The 17854-nt window shown below is 42.9% G+C and overlaps 3 protein-coding genes across 8 annotated transcripts in view; 2 read left to right on the top strand and 1 right to left on the bottom strand.

The window, feature by feature from the left end:
- The window catches only part of snx25 (sorting nexin 25), a 28390-nt gene extending 27620 nt beyond the window's left edge, over positions 1-770 (top strand). For all 5 annotated transcript variants that reach the window (XM_081698514.1, XM_027017139.3, XM_081698513.1 and 2 more), the window contains one exon: positions 108-770. In XM_081698514.1, the coding sequence (XP_081554640.1) occupies positions 108-173 (66 nt within the window). In that variant the 3' untranslated portion in view covers positions 174-770. The remainder of the gene's footprint in view (positions 1-107) is intronic.
- lrp2bp (LRP2 binding protein) lies at positions 358-5037 on the bottom strand. Of its 2 annotated transcripts, XM_027016617.3 has the most exons (8): positions 4715-5037; positions 4047-4153; positions 3221-3334; positions 2686-2819; positions 2467-2572; positions 2034-2257; positions 1359-1524; positions 358-1066 (listed from the first exon to the last, which is right to left on the bottom strand). In XM_027016617.3, the coding sequence occupies exons 1-8, from the start codon at positions 4833-4835 to the stop codon at positions 1001-1003; spliced, it is 1038 nt and encodes a 345-aa protein (XP_026872418.2). In that variant the 5' UTR covers positions 4836-5037; the 3' UTR covers positions 358-1000. The 2 variants fall into 2 exon arrangements, with proteins under 2 accessions (XP_026872418.2, XP_081554641.1); XM_081698515.1 differs by lacking the exons at positions 4047-4153; positions 4715-5037 and adding an exon at positions 3911-4046.
- Positions 5038-5450: 413 nt separating this feature from the next.
- On the top strand, positions 5451-12280 carry fnta (farnesyltransferase, CAAX box, subunit alpha). Its single transcript, XM_027017629.3, has 9 exons — positions 5451-5656; positions 6133-6218; positions 6310-6424; positions 6561-6665; positions 7052-7178; positions 8642-8790; positions 8899-8961; positions 9267-9444; positions 11696-12280. The coding sequence occupies exons 1-9, from the start codon at positions 5526-5528 to the stop codon at positions 11819-11821; spliced, it is 1080 nt and encodes a 359-aa protein (XP_026873430.3). The 5' UTR covers positions 5451-5525; the 3' UTR covers positions 11822-12280.
- The last annotated feature ends 5574 nt before the right edge of the window (positions 12281-17854 follow it).

The raw sequence follows: 17854 nt of genomic DNA, 5'->3' as shown, positions 1-17854 counted from the left end.
CAGCGTGGAGGTTTTTTTGTTTGTTTGTTTGTTTTTGTTGCAGATTTCAGTGAAAATCTCCTCCATTCTTCGGTCTTCACCTCCCTTCCCCTTCGTTGTTTTCACAGATATTTCTGGAGATGCTCCTGAAAGAACTCTGCCCTGATCTGAGTATAGAAATGGAAGTGGTGTGATCTTTACATGCAGTTCATGGTCTGATAACACCCACACGTATCCATGGAGAAGGAGGGTTCACCTTGGCTTCTATCGGGTTTGGACGACGGGGGGGGAAATGTTTTTCCTTTTTGTTCTTTACTTTAATGTGCTGGAAGGGTGTCGTTTTATTTCTGAATCGTTTTCCGACAATACTTGACTTGTAGCACTTGTACTTGCAGGCCTAACTGGTGATATTTCGTTCTCTGTCTTATCCGTCCTCTCATCCTCATGCTGAGTTGCCAGCCACCCAAGATCATTTGTTTGATTCTTTTTTTTTTTTTTTTTGTATGCCAGTTTGTTAGACCCAATATGGTCTACAAATGTGAAGTTGTAGAATGAGTGTTGTATTAAAAAAACAAACAAAAAAAAACACGAATGAAAACATGGACCTCTTAAGCCTCCCTACAGTACATTTACATACATTGTGTACATACATTGTGATTATGAAAGCTTTTAATTGTGCAATATGTCATGTAAAGTTATTGTGACAATTTCATTTGTGATATTATTATAGATTTTATTTTTACGAAAAATAGGCTAGAGCATTTATAAGCAATAAATTGCAAAATAATGTGTCCTTTTGTCTTTGTTCATTTCCAAAAGATTTCCAAAAGAAGACGTTTTAGTAGACCTAAACATGAACAAACCCGCACGGTCGAGTACAGTACAATGACCCGTCCCTGTGCTGAGTAGGAGAGGCAAATTTCACTATTGTGACAGACAGACCCTTGAATGCAAGCTGTGTTTCTCCAGGGTTACACGTTTACTACAGGAACAGAAAGGCATGAGGAGACACTGACGCGCATTACATTCTGCCATGAGTGACGTCTGTCTGGAGGCCCTTACACGTGCCTGGGTCCATTAGAGCTGCCTAGAGAGAGCGAGAGGGAGAGAGGCAGGATAGTCACCACTGCACCAAAGCAGTACTTCTGTGCTTTCCGATGTCGGTTTGCAGTGCAATTTTACAGCACCAGGAGGACACAACTCTCAGGGCGCAGCTTGGGGGACCTGGAGGGAGACGATGTAACAAGCGCACGGGGCTGGCAAGGCACTCGTCATGGTACTCTTTTCACCAGGTAATAAGACTCGTCGCAGTTTGTTACTCCTCTAGGGAGTCAGCATTACATAGAGCTCTGCACTCAGGTTTTCCGCAGTGCGAATACCTTGGTGTAGTAATGCTGGGCTCTCTGCCTGTCCTGTGGGACTCCTCGACCCAGCTGTAGGCAGCGGGCGTAGAAGAACAGGGCCATAGAAATGCCTTTCCTGACATAGTCAGGGAGACAGCCGGTGAAGTTTGCTATGGCATCGATATCTTCATATTGGCAGAGCCTGCAGTGCAACAACATGCATGCTGTGTTTAGAAATATTACCAGATTCACCAAAACATGGAATATATCTTTACTTGGAAATTGACTTGGAGTTGAATCATACATGACCATTGACCCATTTACCGTACACCTCTACAAGTCTACAACTTTTGGGAGCCAAAATGAGAACAAGAACACAAAATTTAAAAATTAAATTTGTTTTGCTTTCATGCCGTCAGGCTCCTGGTATACTTCTAACTTCTATCTCTTCTCTTTGTTGAACAACCCATACGATATAGACATACAACACAGATATATTTTTAACCACCTCCATTTACATTTAATTTAAATAACAATAGCTTTCCATTGAAATCTCATCTCTTTCAAATTTCTGATTCCATATATGGCCTGTCATGTGGCAGCTAAACAGCGTAACAAAGCAATGAAAAAGACTATGTAAAATGGAGATTTGCCCCACGAATGTTCAGTCCTGCGTTAAGTGTCATGAGGGAGGCCCATGCTCAGCTGTACCTCTGTGCCAGGGCTGTCGCATTGCTATAGAGTTTCTGGTGGTAGTAGCAGGCCATGAGGTGGCCCTGGGCGTAGACGTTTCCCCTCCCCGCGGCTTCCTTCAAGCAGAACAGGGCAGCCTGCAGGTTCTTGGGCACACCGTGCCCGTACAGATACATGATCCCCAGTGCCCCCTGGGACTCCAGGCTGCCATTCCCACAGGCCTTAGTGTGCCAGAAGAATGCCTGAGGTGCAGATATCACGCAGTTATGCATTTTATCGTGCTTGCTCCCGCATTACTTTCAGAATTCGCTGATGGGCTTTCTCAGTCTCTGTGCTGTCACTGATAAGGCCACCTGTCATCGTAACTCTTATGTTAATTGCCCCCATCCTTCTTCGCTACTGTTTAGAGGATTGTTAGTTAGGTGTTCAGCTCTATGCGATACTAAAGTACCCTTTTGAGATCCAGCGTTTCAGGGCTGGAATAGAACAAGCCAAGAGAGGACTGAGCTTCCACACTCGCGCCAGGGTTTCCATCATCAGCTGCCATGAGCCAGTATCTGGGAGGGAGAAAGAAAGAGAGGGAGAGAGAGTGCACAGCTAGCTGCTCTCAACGAGACATCAATTAGTCATTATTCATCAGAGAAGCTGGTGTTCTGACCCGGGAGCGCACTTCTCTGCCTCAGCTCTGGACTGCTGCGTTCCGTAACCCTCCAGGTAGGCCCTGCCCAGGTTGTACAGTGCCGTGTACTGGATCTTCCCTGTGTCCCACTCTGCCACTCTTCTCATGTGTTCCACAGCTTTCATCTGTTTGGGATATTCAAAGACCACAAAGCAGACAAAAGGCAAGGCACTGAATTTCACATTTCTTTGTCTTGCTGATTTGGGTGATTCAAGAGCAAGATGTATACTTTTTTTCTGTTCCAGAATTATATGATGTGATTCAAATGAAAGATAAAGACAAACAATTATTGTACATGATTGCTGCATTATACTGTGTTTAAGGTTCTAATCATGTCAGTGAGGTCACAGACATAAATGCTATAACTAAAAAATAGATCACAGTAGTATTCTGTTTCTATACCTGTGATTACATATACTGTACTCTGTATTATGATGAAATCATACATGGAGCATCTTGGAACCATATCTTGTAACCATATTCTTCAGAAGTGCTTTGGGGACATAATAATTTAAACAGAACTCACCTGATCTGCAGTAGTACCAAGGCCATCATAGTACATCACAGCCAACTGGTAAAGAGCTTGAGGTTCACTGTCCTTAATGCCATCAAATATGGTCTCAGCTTCTGTATAACGGCCCTGCAGCACAAGATTATTTTCATAAAGTGACCCAAATTATACAGTTTAGTATCTACTCTTATCTAATGGGACGCATTGATCTAATATAGTCTCTAATATAATATAGACTCATTGATCTAATATAATGTTATCTGCCAAACTATCAAACTAAGCACCAAAATGCAAATGCTCTAAAAAACATTAATGGTGTAATATGAAGTTACACTTATATAGCACCTTTCTTAGCACCCAATCATGCTTTATAAACAACATTTCTACATCTAGTCAACACACAGGTGAGAAGCAGCACACAGTGTACTCTCAACCAGAAACCACAGTCCCCTGGGATACTGCACTGGGCACAGGAAGGGGTGAAAGGATAACACCCAGGTCAGAGGAACATCCAACACTGGGCATGCAGGCACACAGCCATTCACAGACACTCGCAGCACGACAGTTTTCCTCCATGTTTCTGGACTGTGGGAGAAAACTGGAGACCCCAGAGGAAACCCACGTAGACATGGGGAGAACATGGAAACTCCAAGCAGATAAGGACACACACCAAAGACCCTACCGCTGAGAGGCAAATATGCTTACCACTAAGCCACCATGCTGTCCTCATGGTCTCCCATGTATACCAGTAAAAAAAAAAAAACAACAACCAAAAAACAGTAATATGGCACAGAAGTAACCAGTGAGTCAAGTGAAGAGGGCAGGAACAGGGGGCCATTACCTCCTGGTAGTAGAGCTGTCCAAGAAGGAACCTGGCCTGTGTATCTCCTGTGTCTGCTCTGTCTCTCATCAGTGCCTTGGCCCATGTCACCAGGGTGGCAAAGCCTTCTGCATGAGAATGCACACACATGTTGTTAGACATTTCCAGTTACTACAATGAAATTAGGCTAATACTTTCAGTTAGTCAACGTTCATCAACTTTGTTGATTTACTAGTCTTATTTTTTGACCCTAAATATTTTCAGATCCTTAAGCAATCTGTAATGTTATTTCCAAGTATCCCAAATGAGCAGGTAACGTAATATTATAACATATACTATTATATTATTAACATTGTTTTATGCATTTATTAAGATAAGGTATGTAATGTCTAGGGGCCCACTCCTGGTATGCCATTAGTGTTACACAATATGACAAATCAGCAACCAGATTGCTATAGTTTCTTACTTCACTTTAAAAAACCCATAAAAAGTGATTTCAAGTGAAATTTAGTTCAAACCACAGACCAATGTTACATCCAGCTCAGAAACGTTAGCAAAATGTCTTTTCTTTGCCCCATACAGTGGCTAAATATATTTGGTACGAAACATCTACAACATCTACCTAGTTATGTTTTAAAACATGTTTACATGCCAAGCAAGTAGCTAGTTTCACACAACCTGAACACTACCTGTATGCTCATTGAGATTTGATTTCTCCACTTGATCCTGATAAATATCAGTAATCGCACTGAGTAGTTTGGCAGTAGGTTCATCCGAGGATTCAGTTTTACAACCCGGCTCGGAGTCCATGCCTCTTAAAAGGCATCAAGGTATACCTTCAGTGGCTGGCTGGAGGTTTATCTCTCTAATAGCACACAAAACGGGGATTTAAATTCACTCCGTAAGACCTGTAATCTACTACAGACCTTTCCGTGCTTTGCTTACTCTTGCCTCGATTTTTTGGAACGCAGTGAGAATGTGTTTCTGTAGATCGTGTCATAAACAGTCTCCTTGGCAACATGTTCTATGACGACGCTCTCGTCCAGACTTCTGAATTCGCGGTACGAGCGCGACAGAACACCTGAAGCGATAGTCCGCGATATTAATTATTTTCAGTAAATGAATAACCCTGTTCTAACCTTAACGTTTTTACAGCATTTTATCTCTCATTTTGAAGGAGAGCCATGTAAACTGGCTTTTTATTGACCTTTGTGAAAACAGCATTATTTATGTTGTCGTAAGAGTGAGGTTTGTTGACCAAAACCTCACTTTAAATTAGGTCATTTCAGCACTACAACTTCACCCTAATATTTTCCCATGTTCTGGCTTCGAACATTAAATCAATAATTTGTTATTGAGCAACCGGTATCAGAATGGGACACGACTTTTATTTTGAATGGTATTATCTGGCACTTTTACAGTCCAATCCATGTTCACAGTAAATTATTGTGAATTACAGCGCAGCTCGCTAGCCAGTTAGCTAAAGAAATACCATTGAAAATGTCAGTTGAAGAAATATCAAATTCCCTTCCAGAAGCCGCGGAGGAGGTACAGACAAATAATGAAAATGTGGAAGGAGAACCAGAAATGGCGTATGACGAGTCTCCGAGAGAAGGATATGTGCTTTACAGGTATATGGTAAAGCTTAGTCGCTAGGTTAGCTGTCCAGTTAGCTCATCTCGCACCGTGTTTAACGGTCCCTGTCGTAACGTTAATTCCTGGATATCTTATGTTCATTTAGGATTGATTCTAGCTAGTTAACTAGTAACCATCGCTAACCCTGGATAAACAGATAGATGACTTTAACCTAATGTGGGACTCGCCGTGAAGATCTGTTTTATATCTTAGCTAGCCGCTGTTTCCTGAGGTGACTGCTATCGAACCTGTATTCGCTAGTTAGCTATTTAAATTTTGTTCTGCAGCATTAGCTAACTAGCTAGTATGTTTATGTTGCTATGCGTTATGGTTATTTAGCTAACCAGCTACTCTAGCTACGTCGGAGAATGTTTTAAGGCCAAGCTGGCTGGATAGTAAGCAATATAGGTTAGTTGAGTTGTTGACTTGACACTCGTCGGTAACAGGTTGACTTTTGTTTTCGCTGTCTAAGGGACAGGAAAGAATGGGCAGATCTGGAGCCGGTCCCTCAGGACGACGGACCCAACCCTGTGGTCAAAATCGCATATTCAGAAAGATGTGAGTACCTTTGGCCTGACCCGAAGCAATCGGCTTTTTAGTAGCTAAACGGTAACCGTCTACGGGAACGTGTTCTCTTTGCCTCTCACAGTCAGAGACGTGTATGACTACTTCAGAGCCCTGTTGAAACATGACGAGAAAAGCGAGCGAGCACTTGCGCTCACCGCCGAAGCTATTGAGCTGAATGCGGCAAATTACACAGTATGGTACGTTGGCAGTACATTAGAAATTGGTAGAGGAGGAAGGTGGTTTTTTTTGGAAGGGGGTAACATGACTGATTTGCACTGGAAAGTAAGTTGTTAATGCTGTGTCTTGCTTTGCTTGCTGGGGTAATATCTATAGGCACTACAGAAGAGTATTGTTGCAGGCTCTGGAGAAGGATCTAAGAGTGGAGATGAAATATATCACAGCTATCATAGAGGACCAGCCCAAAAACTATCAAGTCTGGTAATCCATCCTTCCCTAATTTAATTACTACTTAACCAACCTAATTTTTTCCATAGATGAAGAGTTGTGGAATTGTATTGGTTTATTCTATTTTATAGCTGAAGTTCAGTTGGTTAGACATGTATATGCTTTGATTTGTATGTATGTATATTTGTTCATATCTTCACACACAAGCTCCATTATGGACATTGCATTTGACCTGTATATTCTTGCTTATAACTTACAATCTGCTTTGGTAACATACAGGTTAGAATTCATGTTCTGTCATGCGAGATTGCGTTACAAGCCAATTTTGCTTAGGATTTTGCTAATTAAGCATAGACATGCTTACAGCCCTGCTGTATCTTCATTTGTCTTGATTTGGGTACCTCTGTCCTCGGCCAAAGGCACCACAGACGCATGGTAGTCGAGTGGCTTAGTGATCCGTCTGAAGAGCTGCAGTTCACAGCGGAGATCCTCAGTCAGGATGCCAAGAACTACCACGCATGGCAGCACAGACAGTGGGTCATTCAGGTAAACGTACTCACCTCGCTCAGCAGGAATCTGGCTTTCTCGTACAGGCTTGCAAACTTTGCATCCTAGTAGGTTTCTTTTAGTGGGAGAGCTCTCTTAGGAGACAGTCTTGTACTCATGAAAAGCATTGTAAGGGTAAATTGTAGAATGCTGGCGGTGTTTAAGGGCTTAAATGGAAGTTTGTGGTCTTGGACCAAGATACTGTTAACAAAAAAACGTGTGCCATATGTTTTACGGGTTAGCTGGGACATTATGAGAGTTTTATATTCTGTTTGGATGAATTCAGTCATCTCCTTATGAAGCAATAAAAAGTTTCCAAGAGCATTTGACAACATTTTCTCTGTGATGTGATTAATTAACAATTAGCCTGATGTTCCTAATGTTTGACAATGTAAGCAAAGTTGACAGCAAATAATCATTATTGACTATTGCTTATTCAGTTTATCCAACTGAAAATGGAACCAGTGTTTTGTAGTTATTTCCCTTATAATGCTTGTTATGCAGTTCACAAATTTATTCATATTTTATTCTGTATTTTGCAGGTTAGAATCCATGTCCTGTCATGTGAGATTACCTACAAGCCAATTTTGCTTGCAGTTCAGCCTGGATTTTGTGAATAAGTCATTATCTTTAGTCTGTATTGTAAATAAATAATTCCAGTAATTCCAAGGCCAGCTGTGTACATGTATAAATTGCCAAATACCAGCTTCAGCAATAATAGTGAGACCTCTGTGAATTCAGGTGCTTGAATCTCAAGCTTAATTAATGTGACTGGATATAAAGACTTTTATTATGAGGCAGAATGTTGTAATAAACCCTAGTACCAGCCAGACTGTGTGTGTGCGTGCCTGTGTGAGTGCCCGTTTGTGGCCGTCCCATTAATACAATTACCTGTGGCCTGGTTGTAATGCTTTCACTAGTCAGTTTTGATAGTTGGTGGGGACTTGTATTGAATTCTGTACCAGCAGGTTTGCTGGTCCTTCAGCTATACATCTGTATAGTGTGGAATAGGAGGCTAAAGTTTGTGTGTGTGTGTGCATGTATGTGTGTAATGATGAATGGCAAAGCAAAGCTAATGGCAAGGCAAGCGTTGTCACATTCATGCAGCGCAATGCGAAAAAATGTGCAAGAAAGCAAATCTTGGTGTGGGAGTAGGCTTCCGGAATTGGTTCTTGCCAAGAAAGCGAGCATGCTCTCTGAGCGATTATGCAAAGGTGCTATCCATAAAAAAAACCCCATGTTTCACAGACAGAAACTGTTTGAGACTGCCGCGTTTGTGCCTTTCGGCTTGCTGCGCTCATTAGCCTTTGAGAACACCTTAGTCATAAGCTCTGTGTTAAACGCTCTCCGCGCGGCGCATTTACTGCCGGGCTTTTGGAGGCATTACCTGTGGGGTGGGCATGCCAGTTTGCTGTGGTTTGCTCCACGCCCTCAAAAGCAGGCCTGCGCACGCGTGTCCGCAGGAGTACAAGTTGTGGGCCGGGGAGCTGGAGTACGTGGAGGAGCTGCTGGAGGAGGACGTGAGGAATAACTCGGCTTGGAACCAGCGACACTTCGTCATCAGCCGCACCACCACCTACTCGCCCCCCGAAGTGCTGGAGCGAGAAGTGCAGTGAGCGTGCCACCGCTTCCGCTGTAAAGGGCCCAGTCCCTTTGTTGCTCGGTGACCGTGAACAGCTGGGGCTGACTCGTCTGTCTCTCTGTCTGTTTTCCGTGATAGGTACACCATTAGGCAAATCAAGAAAGCTCCTCATAATGAAAGTGCATGGAACTATCTGAAAGGGTGAGCTGCATATATTGCCCCTGCAAATGTTAATGTATTATTACTCATTTACAACTAGCAATGTGGTCCCCTGGTGAGCTGGCACTGTAATGTCGACATGTTAACAGGAGATGGAGCCATTTACTACAAGAGCAATCTCTCATCTTGATGAAAGGAAAGGGATTTGTTCAGATCATAACATACCATGTAATAAATGTATTAATGTTCTTCCACACTTTTCTTACGTCTTCACATGCAAGACAGGGATTTGCCCCTAGGTTTGTGGGTGCTACACTGAGGGTGCTGTGTGTGTCTGTGTGAGGTAGGATCCTGCAGCCCACGGGACTCTCGTCCTACGCTGGATTGCTGGAGCAGGTGGAGGGACTGCAGGGCTCGTGCTGCTCTCCCTACCTCCTCGGCTTCTTGGTGGACTATTACGAGGAAGCTCTGGAGACCAACGGTGGAAAGTACAACCTGACGGAGACGCTCAACAAAGCCTTAGGGGTGAGCTCAAAAGAAGTCTTTAATCTGGGATTTAAGCACAGATCCCTGTTCTTAACACATTTTGATTCAGTAAAATGAATTAATCTTAAAACATCTGATAGATTGAGAAAGCATTTTTATCCTCATCAATGTCTATATCTACATGATTTTCTCCACATACACAAAGGAAGCATTCCTGTGCAGATGTTCTGGAGAAAAACTAAACTCTGAAATTTGGTCTGTGATTGTCTTCAAGGATTAGATGTCATTAAATTGAGTTTGAGCCAGTGAGTAAGGGGCATAAATGGTCCCTGGTGCAGACAAAATGCAGTACAATGTCAACTTGGGTCAGCCAAAAAAAAGTTATATAGAAAATATTTACTTGGTCACACACAAAAAGTGGTGTTCTTTACTTTATACACAGGAAGCTTATTGTCTTTGTTTCTGTGTAAGTGATCCCACATAGACTGGTTATGTTGAGGGTGGGACTTAGTTCTGCCCAGTTTGTAAATGTTCCATCTGTCACTCTTTAATTGAGTTTCAGGGTCTGAAGTCATTATCAGACTGAAAGATTATTACTTTGCTCGCGGACGTTCCATGTTTCCAGGCATCACTGATGGTTTGGCCCAGCTCGAGTGCCACCTCCTTCCTCTGTCCACAACAGCCTATTAAGGAGATGGAAAATAGCATAGTCAAAGGTTCAATATGGCTATATAATAGCATATGGCAGTCAAGTGTATGGGTACCTGCCTCCCCCCATTAAAAATAATGGACTAAGATGAAATGAACACGTATACAGCCAGATTTCACTGCTTCAAAATAGTTCTGCTGGGCTGAATAACAGATGTGGTCACAAAGGACACATCTGAAGAATTTAAAAATGCTTTGTTTAATCATGTGTAAAAATTACAGAAAGCTAAGATCCCTCATAAGATGGATACAAAAGGAAAAGAGCATATTCGGCTTGCTGCCTTTCACCAGTGGGATCACATGGTTTCCGGGACATGAATAGAGGAGTGGCAGCGACAATGTTGGTGATAGAGACAGCTACATGAATGAATTTTACAGTAGAAGAGATTAGATTTAGTCAAGGTGTATGGATCAGTAGAACTAAAGCCATATTGTGCAGCAGTGTGTAGCTGCCAGCCTTCTTGAAAGTGGGACTGTCTTTTTGATTGGGTTGTCTTGGATATGCATTTAAAATTTAATGGGATATTTTATTTCTTTTCGATTTACTCATAGCCATACATATTTCATTGGACTATTACACATTTTAAAATCCGACAATCCTGATGAAAACCGTGGTAAGACCCATTTCCATTTTGATCAAAGGGAACTGAGAGGCCAGTGTTTTGCTGGAGAGACTGCAGTATTAACCTGTGAAAAGACTGATGAATGATTGATCAGAAATAATGAATACTCTTTAAGTGCTAGAAAGAAGAATCAGAACTCTTATTGGATCCATTAACACTGATGTATTCCACCTCTCTCTCATTCCCCCCCTTTCTCTCCATCTTCCTTTTCCCTCTCCCGCTCTCTTCGTCATGCCCCACCCCCACCTCTCGTGATGTTGTTTGACTTCCTCTCTCGTGTCCCAGCTCTGGCCGCTGGCCTGGTGGCGTGCAGCTTGTCCATGTGTGGTGGACGCATGCCTGGCTCCTGCTGTTGGGTTAATGGGCTTTCTGTATTCCATATTTGCTGTCCTGTCTTGGCATGATCATGTGGCTGATTGGAGTTTGGGAGAAAAGCCCTGCTGGATCCCCTGTCCCAACATAGACTCCCATGAACAGATATAACACTAAATCTACGTTTTTCAGCAGGAGCCAGTTTCAGTTCACACACACAGAGATGGAGAATAATTTGGGTCGTTTACAGGAAATACAAAAGAAATGGCACCTATGAGAAGTTTCAAAGGATTCTGTTACTCAGAAATACACAAACCATAATTCTTTTAAGGCTTTATAATGGGTGTAGCATGCATACAAAGATGCTTTAACCAAGGTGCATTTAAACACCAAGCCACTGTTTACCGTTTGTCGGTCGAGAGTCTTCTTCAGAATTCCCTTCTCCTGTTTCTAGTCTCTTGTAGAACCCAGACCAGCCAGTCTACGGGGCCTGAGAAGATGGGCTGTTTTGTATTGACATTTATTGCTGCGATTTCATTGCCTTGCTACTGTGAATCAATTGCTGAAGTGTATAACCAGTTAATTTTGGTTACTAACACTTACATTCTCTCTCTCTCTCTCTCTCTCGCTCTCTCGCTCTCTTCCAGCTGTGTGATCTGCTCGCCCAGGATCAAGACACTATCCGGAGGGAGTATTGGCGCTACGTTGCCCGCACCCTTCAGAGCAAGTACGACTCGGGAGAAACGTCCCCTCCCCTCACAGAGCAGCAGTAGATACCCAAGGATGACTGAGGAACAGGGAGTGCCTCCCAGATCTGGAAAACCAATTTACGGGAGCCAAACAAAATGAATGCTGACTGGACTCTTTGTGTATCTGCATTTCTGGTTTTACCACATTGGTAAATCCCATTATATAGTTCTTGCAAGTTGAGGACTGATTAGAAGCGTCCTTGCAGTCACATGACAAAGACTTAAAAGGCTGCACAGAGTCATGGTTTACATAGTTCGACATGCACCTGAATTTGTAAATTTAAACCAGTAAATATTAGCTTATGGGTCTTATATCTGTTCTATGGTTGCGAGCTATACCAGTGTATACGTGAGCTGTAAGTACAGGCAAAACACCGTTGCCAAGCCGTTCTCTAGTCTGTATTTAACGCTGCATTACTCCTGAATTTGGACTTTTTTTCTTTTTCTTTTTTAATGCCTGGAATAAAATAGCGGTTAACACCAGGTAAATTGGAGGCATCGCTTTATTCCTGCATCCTGTGTTGTTGGTGTAAAACTGGTGATTAATAGGCTCTGCCGACTAAATCATAAGAAGTCTGTTGATAACATTGTTGGCTTTTATGGCACTGGGAAACACCCACGTAGTGGCAAACTACCCGAAGCTGGAAGAAAGCGTAAAGAAGCCGTAGATCATTTTATCTCCCTAGAATTCCTCTTAACAGTGTAGATGTAGCTGTCTGTTGTTCACTCACTGTATCAGTAATTTGCTATCAGCCAATCCCTCCTTGGCTGAATATTTTCATGCCAGTGCAGGGAAACTGATGTAAACTAGAAACCTCCTCCTTTCAGAGATGAGTTCAGCCGACACTCATGCAGGGCTTTCCAGTAACCCCATGTCTGTATTCTGTTTGATCTGGCCCACTTTCGCCCATTAAGCTTTTATGAGGGACTAGGCCTAATGAATTGTTAGAATTACTTTGAATTATGTTGTATTTAAACCATTCTCATAAATTCGGGCCTGTTCTAATGGAGGCTGGTCAGGACTGAGAGTTAATTAGCAGGGATTTTGGGGAAGAACACTTGAGGAAAGACTTAAACCACAGCATGGCCGAAATGGGTGATTGTGTATGAGAGAAAGCAGGATAGATGAAAAAATAGAATCTGGTGATTCCCCGCCCCCCTTCAAAACAAGAAAAGTTTGAAAAGAGATTAAATGCGTAATGGTTGAAAGAGCAAACAAATTAGCATAATCACGAGTTTAAGGGCTTCTGTATTTCTATTTACTGTTCTGCTAAAAATGGATGTCATGGCTGGATGTTCTTTCTGCGGCAGTTAAAGCTATTCAACCCGCCACACGATGGTCCATTTCTACACTGCAATCATTAAGTGCATAACCAGGACAGCGAAAAAGATTACCGGATGTAATCAGTCAACACTTCAGGTATTATATGCAACAGCAGGGTCACAAAGCATACTGGTGAAGTCACAGCTGACCCCTCACTCTGGACTCCATCTCTTTCAAACGCTCCCTTCAGGCAGAAGACTCTCAGCCAGTCACGCGGACCGCTCCTTCCTCAGAGCAGTGGACACCATGCAGTTTAGTTTAAAACCCAATGCCTCATTTCATTGTCACCCATAACTCCATTGCTTTGCAGTACTCAAATAATTGCACAAATATATCATCCACACTAAATAGAACTAAATAGGTGTACAAATGCCTACTACACTGCATATAATGTCACTAGATCTCCTCAGAGACTTGCCGTGTATATGCCTTCAATGCTTTTTTAATACTTTTTTTTTTGTCTTTTTTATTACATGTTGCTTTGTATATCTGTAAATATTATAGTGTGTTTGATAAATCTAGTATGTTGTACGTGCACTCACTGAGACAAATTCCTTGCCTATGTAATAGACTTGGCAAATCAAACTGATTCAGATTCAGCTCTTCAGCTAGTTTGATACACATGTGAATATTCATTTTTACTCCATTTTTATTGGCCGTTAGCAAATATATGCAAACAAATCCACACGTTCCCGAACATCTATGGGGGAGCGGGGAAATGAGGGTGGTTGTAAGTAGGACTGGCGACAGTTTTGGTCTTGTGTCTTTAGGGAGTTGGAAGCACCCTAAGATACTCAACATAAGCGAGGAAAGGCCGCCTTGCAGTAAAGAACCAGACAATGCATATCTCATCTTTTCTGTTTTTAAGCGTTACCTCAGAAATCCTTCTACCAAATGTCAGGGATGCGGGCTTGTCATTTTTCCAGAGAATATTCTTTTTAACGTAACAAGGTAGAGAGTTCTCTTCATTTGAGAACGTTCAGAACCTTGCCTCAGGACTACGTGCATCTCGTGTATTTTCGTCACAGTTCTGCTTTGTGGCCCTGGACTGATTTGAGACGCAGAAGAGAGATAAAATGGTGTCTTATTTCTCATTATAAACAGACTGTGGACATCGACCTCCCCATTGTTAAAGTGAAACGATGCCTTTCGGAACACGGAGGAGGGAACAGGCAGATGCAGGGCAGAGCAGCTCTGGGCAAGATCCAGAGTGAGCAATCTTCCGCCTTAGTCCTAAGGAGCCCCTGTTCACCCAACCTGAACGGCAGCAGTGCATGAAGGCCATGGTCATTTCCACCGGACCCCACTGTTTAAGAAGGTGTCAGAGCAAGGGTGTGGGGTAGCTTATTACTCCAGTTACTATGTCCAGACTGGTGAGTAACTCGGCCCCTGGGGGCAGCTGTTCCATTACTAGTGTGGAGTTCTCTCTTAAATGAGAGACCCCCAGAGTTCAGTAAGTGGACAGGGGCTACTGATTTCTTTTGTTTTTGCTCTCTTTCTCTTTCTACACTTATTTGTTCCTCTGCTTGATCTCCCCTGTGAGTTCTGCTCTTAGAGAATCGCCTATAAACCAGAAGTGGTTGATTCTGTTGGCATGGTACCTCATTGAGCAGACACATTGGGCTGTAGACTCTGGTCTCCTGACACTTGTGCGCTAAAAGAACTAGCTTTTCCAGTCTGGTTCACCAGGGCCCCATCTGACTTCCCTCAAGACTTGCTTCAAGGGGCAGAGAATTCTAATGAACTATTAATGAATTAAACTGTGCTTTAATTGTTCTGCTTGAGGTACGCAGTTCAGTTCAGTTCTGCAGCATGTACCATATTATTAATATGATGTTATTACTTTGAGGGACGATCGAGCAAATCGTGTTTGTTTTTCCTGCTCATATCTGGATTGCCAAGAGCTCACTATTACCTCAATCTGCTTCAGACTATATATGTCTAGAGACAGAAGGAGATCTTAGGACGTTTTATATAGCCACCAAGCGAAATGGCATGAACATGAAAATAAATAAAGCAGGAACTCATCAGAGAAGTGCCATAGCAAATACATTCTGATGCTCTGTCTCAAAACGACACCCATCCTTTATTAATTAAAGGGTGTGCCAAGAGCCATCACCCAAGCCAAAATGACATGATGAGTCATTAGCTAAGTTGTTTAAGCCAACCTAGGGCTGAGCCATCCTCAAGTGAACAGGGATTTTGATGAATTAGTGGAAATTGTCAGGGTATTTTAAACAAATATTCATTCTGGGTACACTAGCTAAAACGTGATTCTCGAGGCCTTCGTTATGTGTGTGTGTGGGTGTGTTTGTGGTTAATGTAACTCTCTTCATGTCTCAGAGCAGGTAAATCTTATCTGTCTTCAGGCACAGGGAGGGAATACCAATGAGTGCAGTCATATTTATTTCAGAACCTTATTAAATTCTCCACATGTTCATTTTTTTTTGCACCTAGTTCCATTTAACGATGCAGTGTTCTGTTTCGCAAACCAGTGAAACTGTAACTCAGTATGTGTCCATAAACACAGTAGATTTCGAGACAGCAAATGTCTGCTTCCCAAAGATGCTGTGAGCATGCAAAATAGAAAAAGAAGAAAACAAAGTGTGACAGAGACCGTCACTCAGTAAGGTAAAAGAAAATCAGTGCTCTGGCTGCTGTACCACAGAGCTGTCTCTGTGGTCTGGTGGTCAGGGCGTGTAGGACCTGGCTTTGAGGTGGCTTGAGGTGCACTCAGCCTTCATCACAAATGTCGTCAGAAGTTGGATGGTACTGTGAGGCTCCCTGCTGAGGGACATGGGTGTGACCCTGGATGAAGGGAAAGACACATGAAAAGTGTGTAGTGCAGGGGTGCCGTCTCCACCTGAAGGACAGGACCTGGTTTCGAGACCAGGTGTGCTTGCTGCCCTCAGCCTCAGCAAGCTATGATGATGTACAGTGACATGTTAATTGATTTAGGAGATTTTTTCGTATTTTGGTAAGCGTATACAAAGAGCAAAGAATCAGTCACATGGCAATGTAATGTAATTTGTCAGAGCAGTTAATCAATTTAGACTGCGGGCGTCCTTCATTGTATCATATGACTTACTGACTGGTTAGTCACTGTGAGGACCATTGAATGTCAGTTGGAGAGCAAAGGACTCTGAGCCCTGATTTCAGAACAGATAGTTTTAACACTTCAATCAGTGCAAATTTAATTGATGTGTTAAGATATCGGACAGAGCAGTATTTTAAAGGGGGTGACATTTTTCTTAAATGAAAACACATTTCAGCTTTTATTTTAATGAATTAAATTCATTTGAATGAAAATTTGATCTGTTGAGTGGAACGTGCAAGTTTTCTCTGGTATGACAGTATGGTTGTATTAAGACACATGAATGTGTAGCCTCTTTCCTGATAATTTTGGGAGCATGAAAACAGGAAGATGGCTCATGCATCCCTCTTGCTTCCTGTCTGATTCGCACAGGTCCCGTTCTGAACAGCTGTTGCTTATGTTGTTGTTGCTTCAATGAATGTGGCAGTCAGTCTCTCTCTCTCTCTCTCTCTCTCTCTCTCTCTCTCTCTCTCTGTGTGTGCAACATCTGCAGCCATAGCAACCTGATGCTCCATTAGAGTGTTTGTCAGGTGGGGTGGTTTCAACAAATTGCATCCCCGGTATCACACTCGTTTCTGTTCTCACTCATGCAGCTCTCACGTCGAAACCCCATAACTAATGCCTCTGAAAAGAAGGTTCTCCAAGCGTAATAGCGATTTCTACAGTAGTACTCTGTTATTACTTTGTGGTATGCTTCTATAGCTTTTCCATAAGGGTCTCGAAATAGACCGCACAGCAAAGCTCATAGACAAATCCACCCTTACGAGGACAGACATACTGCTAAAGAGGGAAGCTGAAAGAGTAACTGTGAGAGGCTAATGCCCGTATCCGTCTAGACTCATCGGCATGTCAGGCTGCACTGCCGGTGTGCCTCGCTGGGTCTGCCTGCTGTTCCTCCACCCTGACACCTCCCTGCCAGTCACTCAAAATTGCACTTATCATGCTTGTTGCCCATGCACGCCCCTCTGGTTGCCAGTGCTGGTTGTGACCTCTTGCAGTGCCTATGTGCCCTGCTGCCTGTTCTGTGTTTTGCTCCGTGCATGTCCAATCTGGTTTTCACCCTTTCTCTGTGTTTGTTTACTCAATTATGGCATCACCTATGGTTACCGTGTCTGTTTGTGTTTGTGACCTTGCTGGTCCAAATGAACTCACCCCATGCAAACAGTATACTGACTAGGTCTTGCATTTGTTGCAGAAGCACTAGCACAGGCCAGCAGTGGTCCCTATGGCACAGAAGAGCCAAGTCTCGGCTACTCTGAAGAAAGGGCTGTCTTGCGGGGCAGCAGACACGGATCTTGCTGCTGCTGTAAACCAGGGAGACCTGAGGAGATCCAGGGTGACGCGAAAAGTGAAGAGGCTGCCTTCATGGTAGAAAACAATCATCTGCTCCTAAGACCAGGTCATCTTCTTTAACACCATCACCTGTGCTTTAAACAGTTTGTGACTTTGGCTGCGGTACCCACTGTTAAGTAGGTGGTCAACTAAGAAGGTGTCTTAGCTCGACACTCCCTTTTCATAGTGCCTCTGCACGGTAATGTTCAAGTATACTGTAGACATGTAGGAAATCGCGTACTGCATGTCAGTATTTTTGATTTGTCACTGAGCCATTTGCACTGCAAAAATGCTATAATCCAGTATG

The sequence above is a fragment of the Electrophorus electricus genome, chromosome 16 (genome assembly GCF_041902795.1).
Source record: "Electrophorus electricus isolate QZ-2024a chromosome 16, ASM4190279v1, whole genome shotgun sequence".
NCBI classification, from domain to species: Eukaryota; Metazoa; Chordata; class Actinopteri; order Gymnotiformes; family Gymnotidae; genus Electrophorus; species Electrophorus electricus.
Note: the sequence above shows the minus strand (reverse complement) of the source record. Positions and strands in the feature narration are given on the sequence as shown.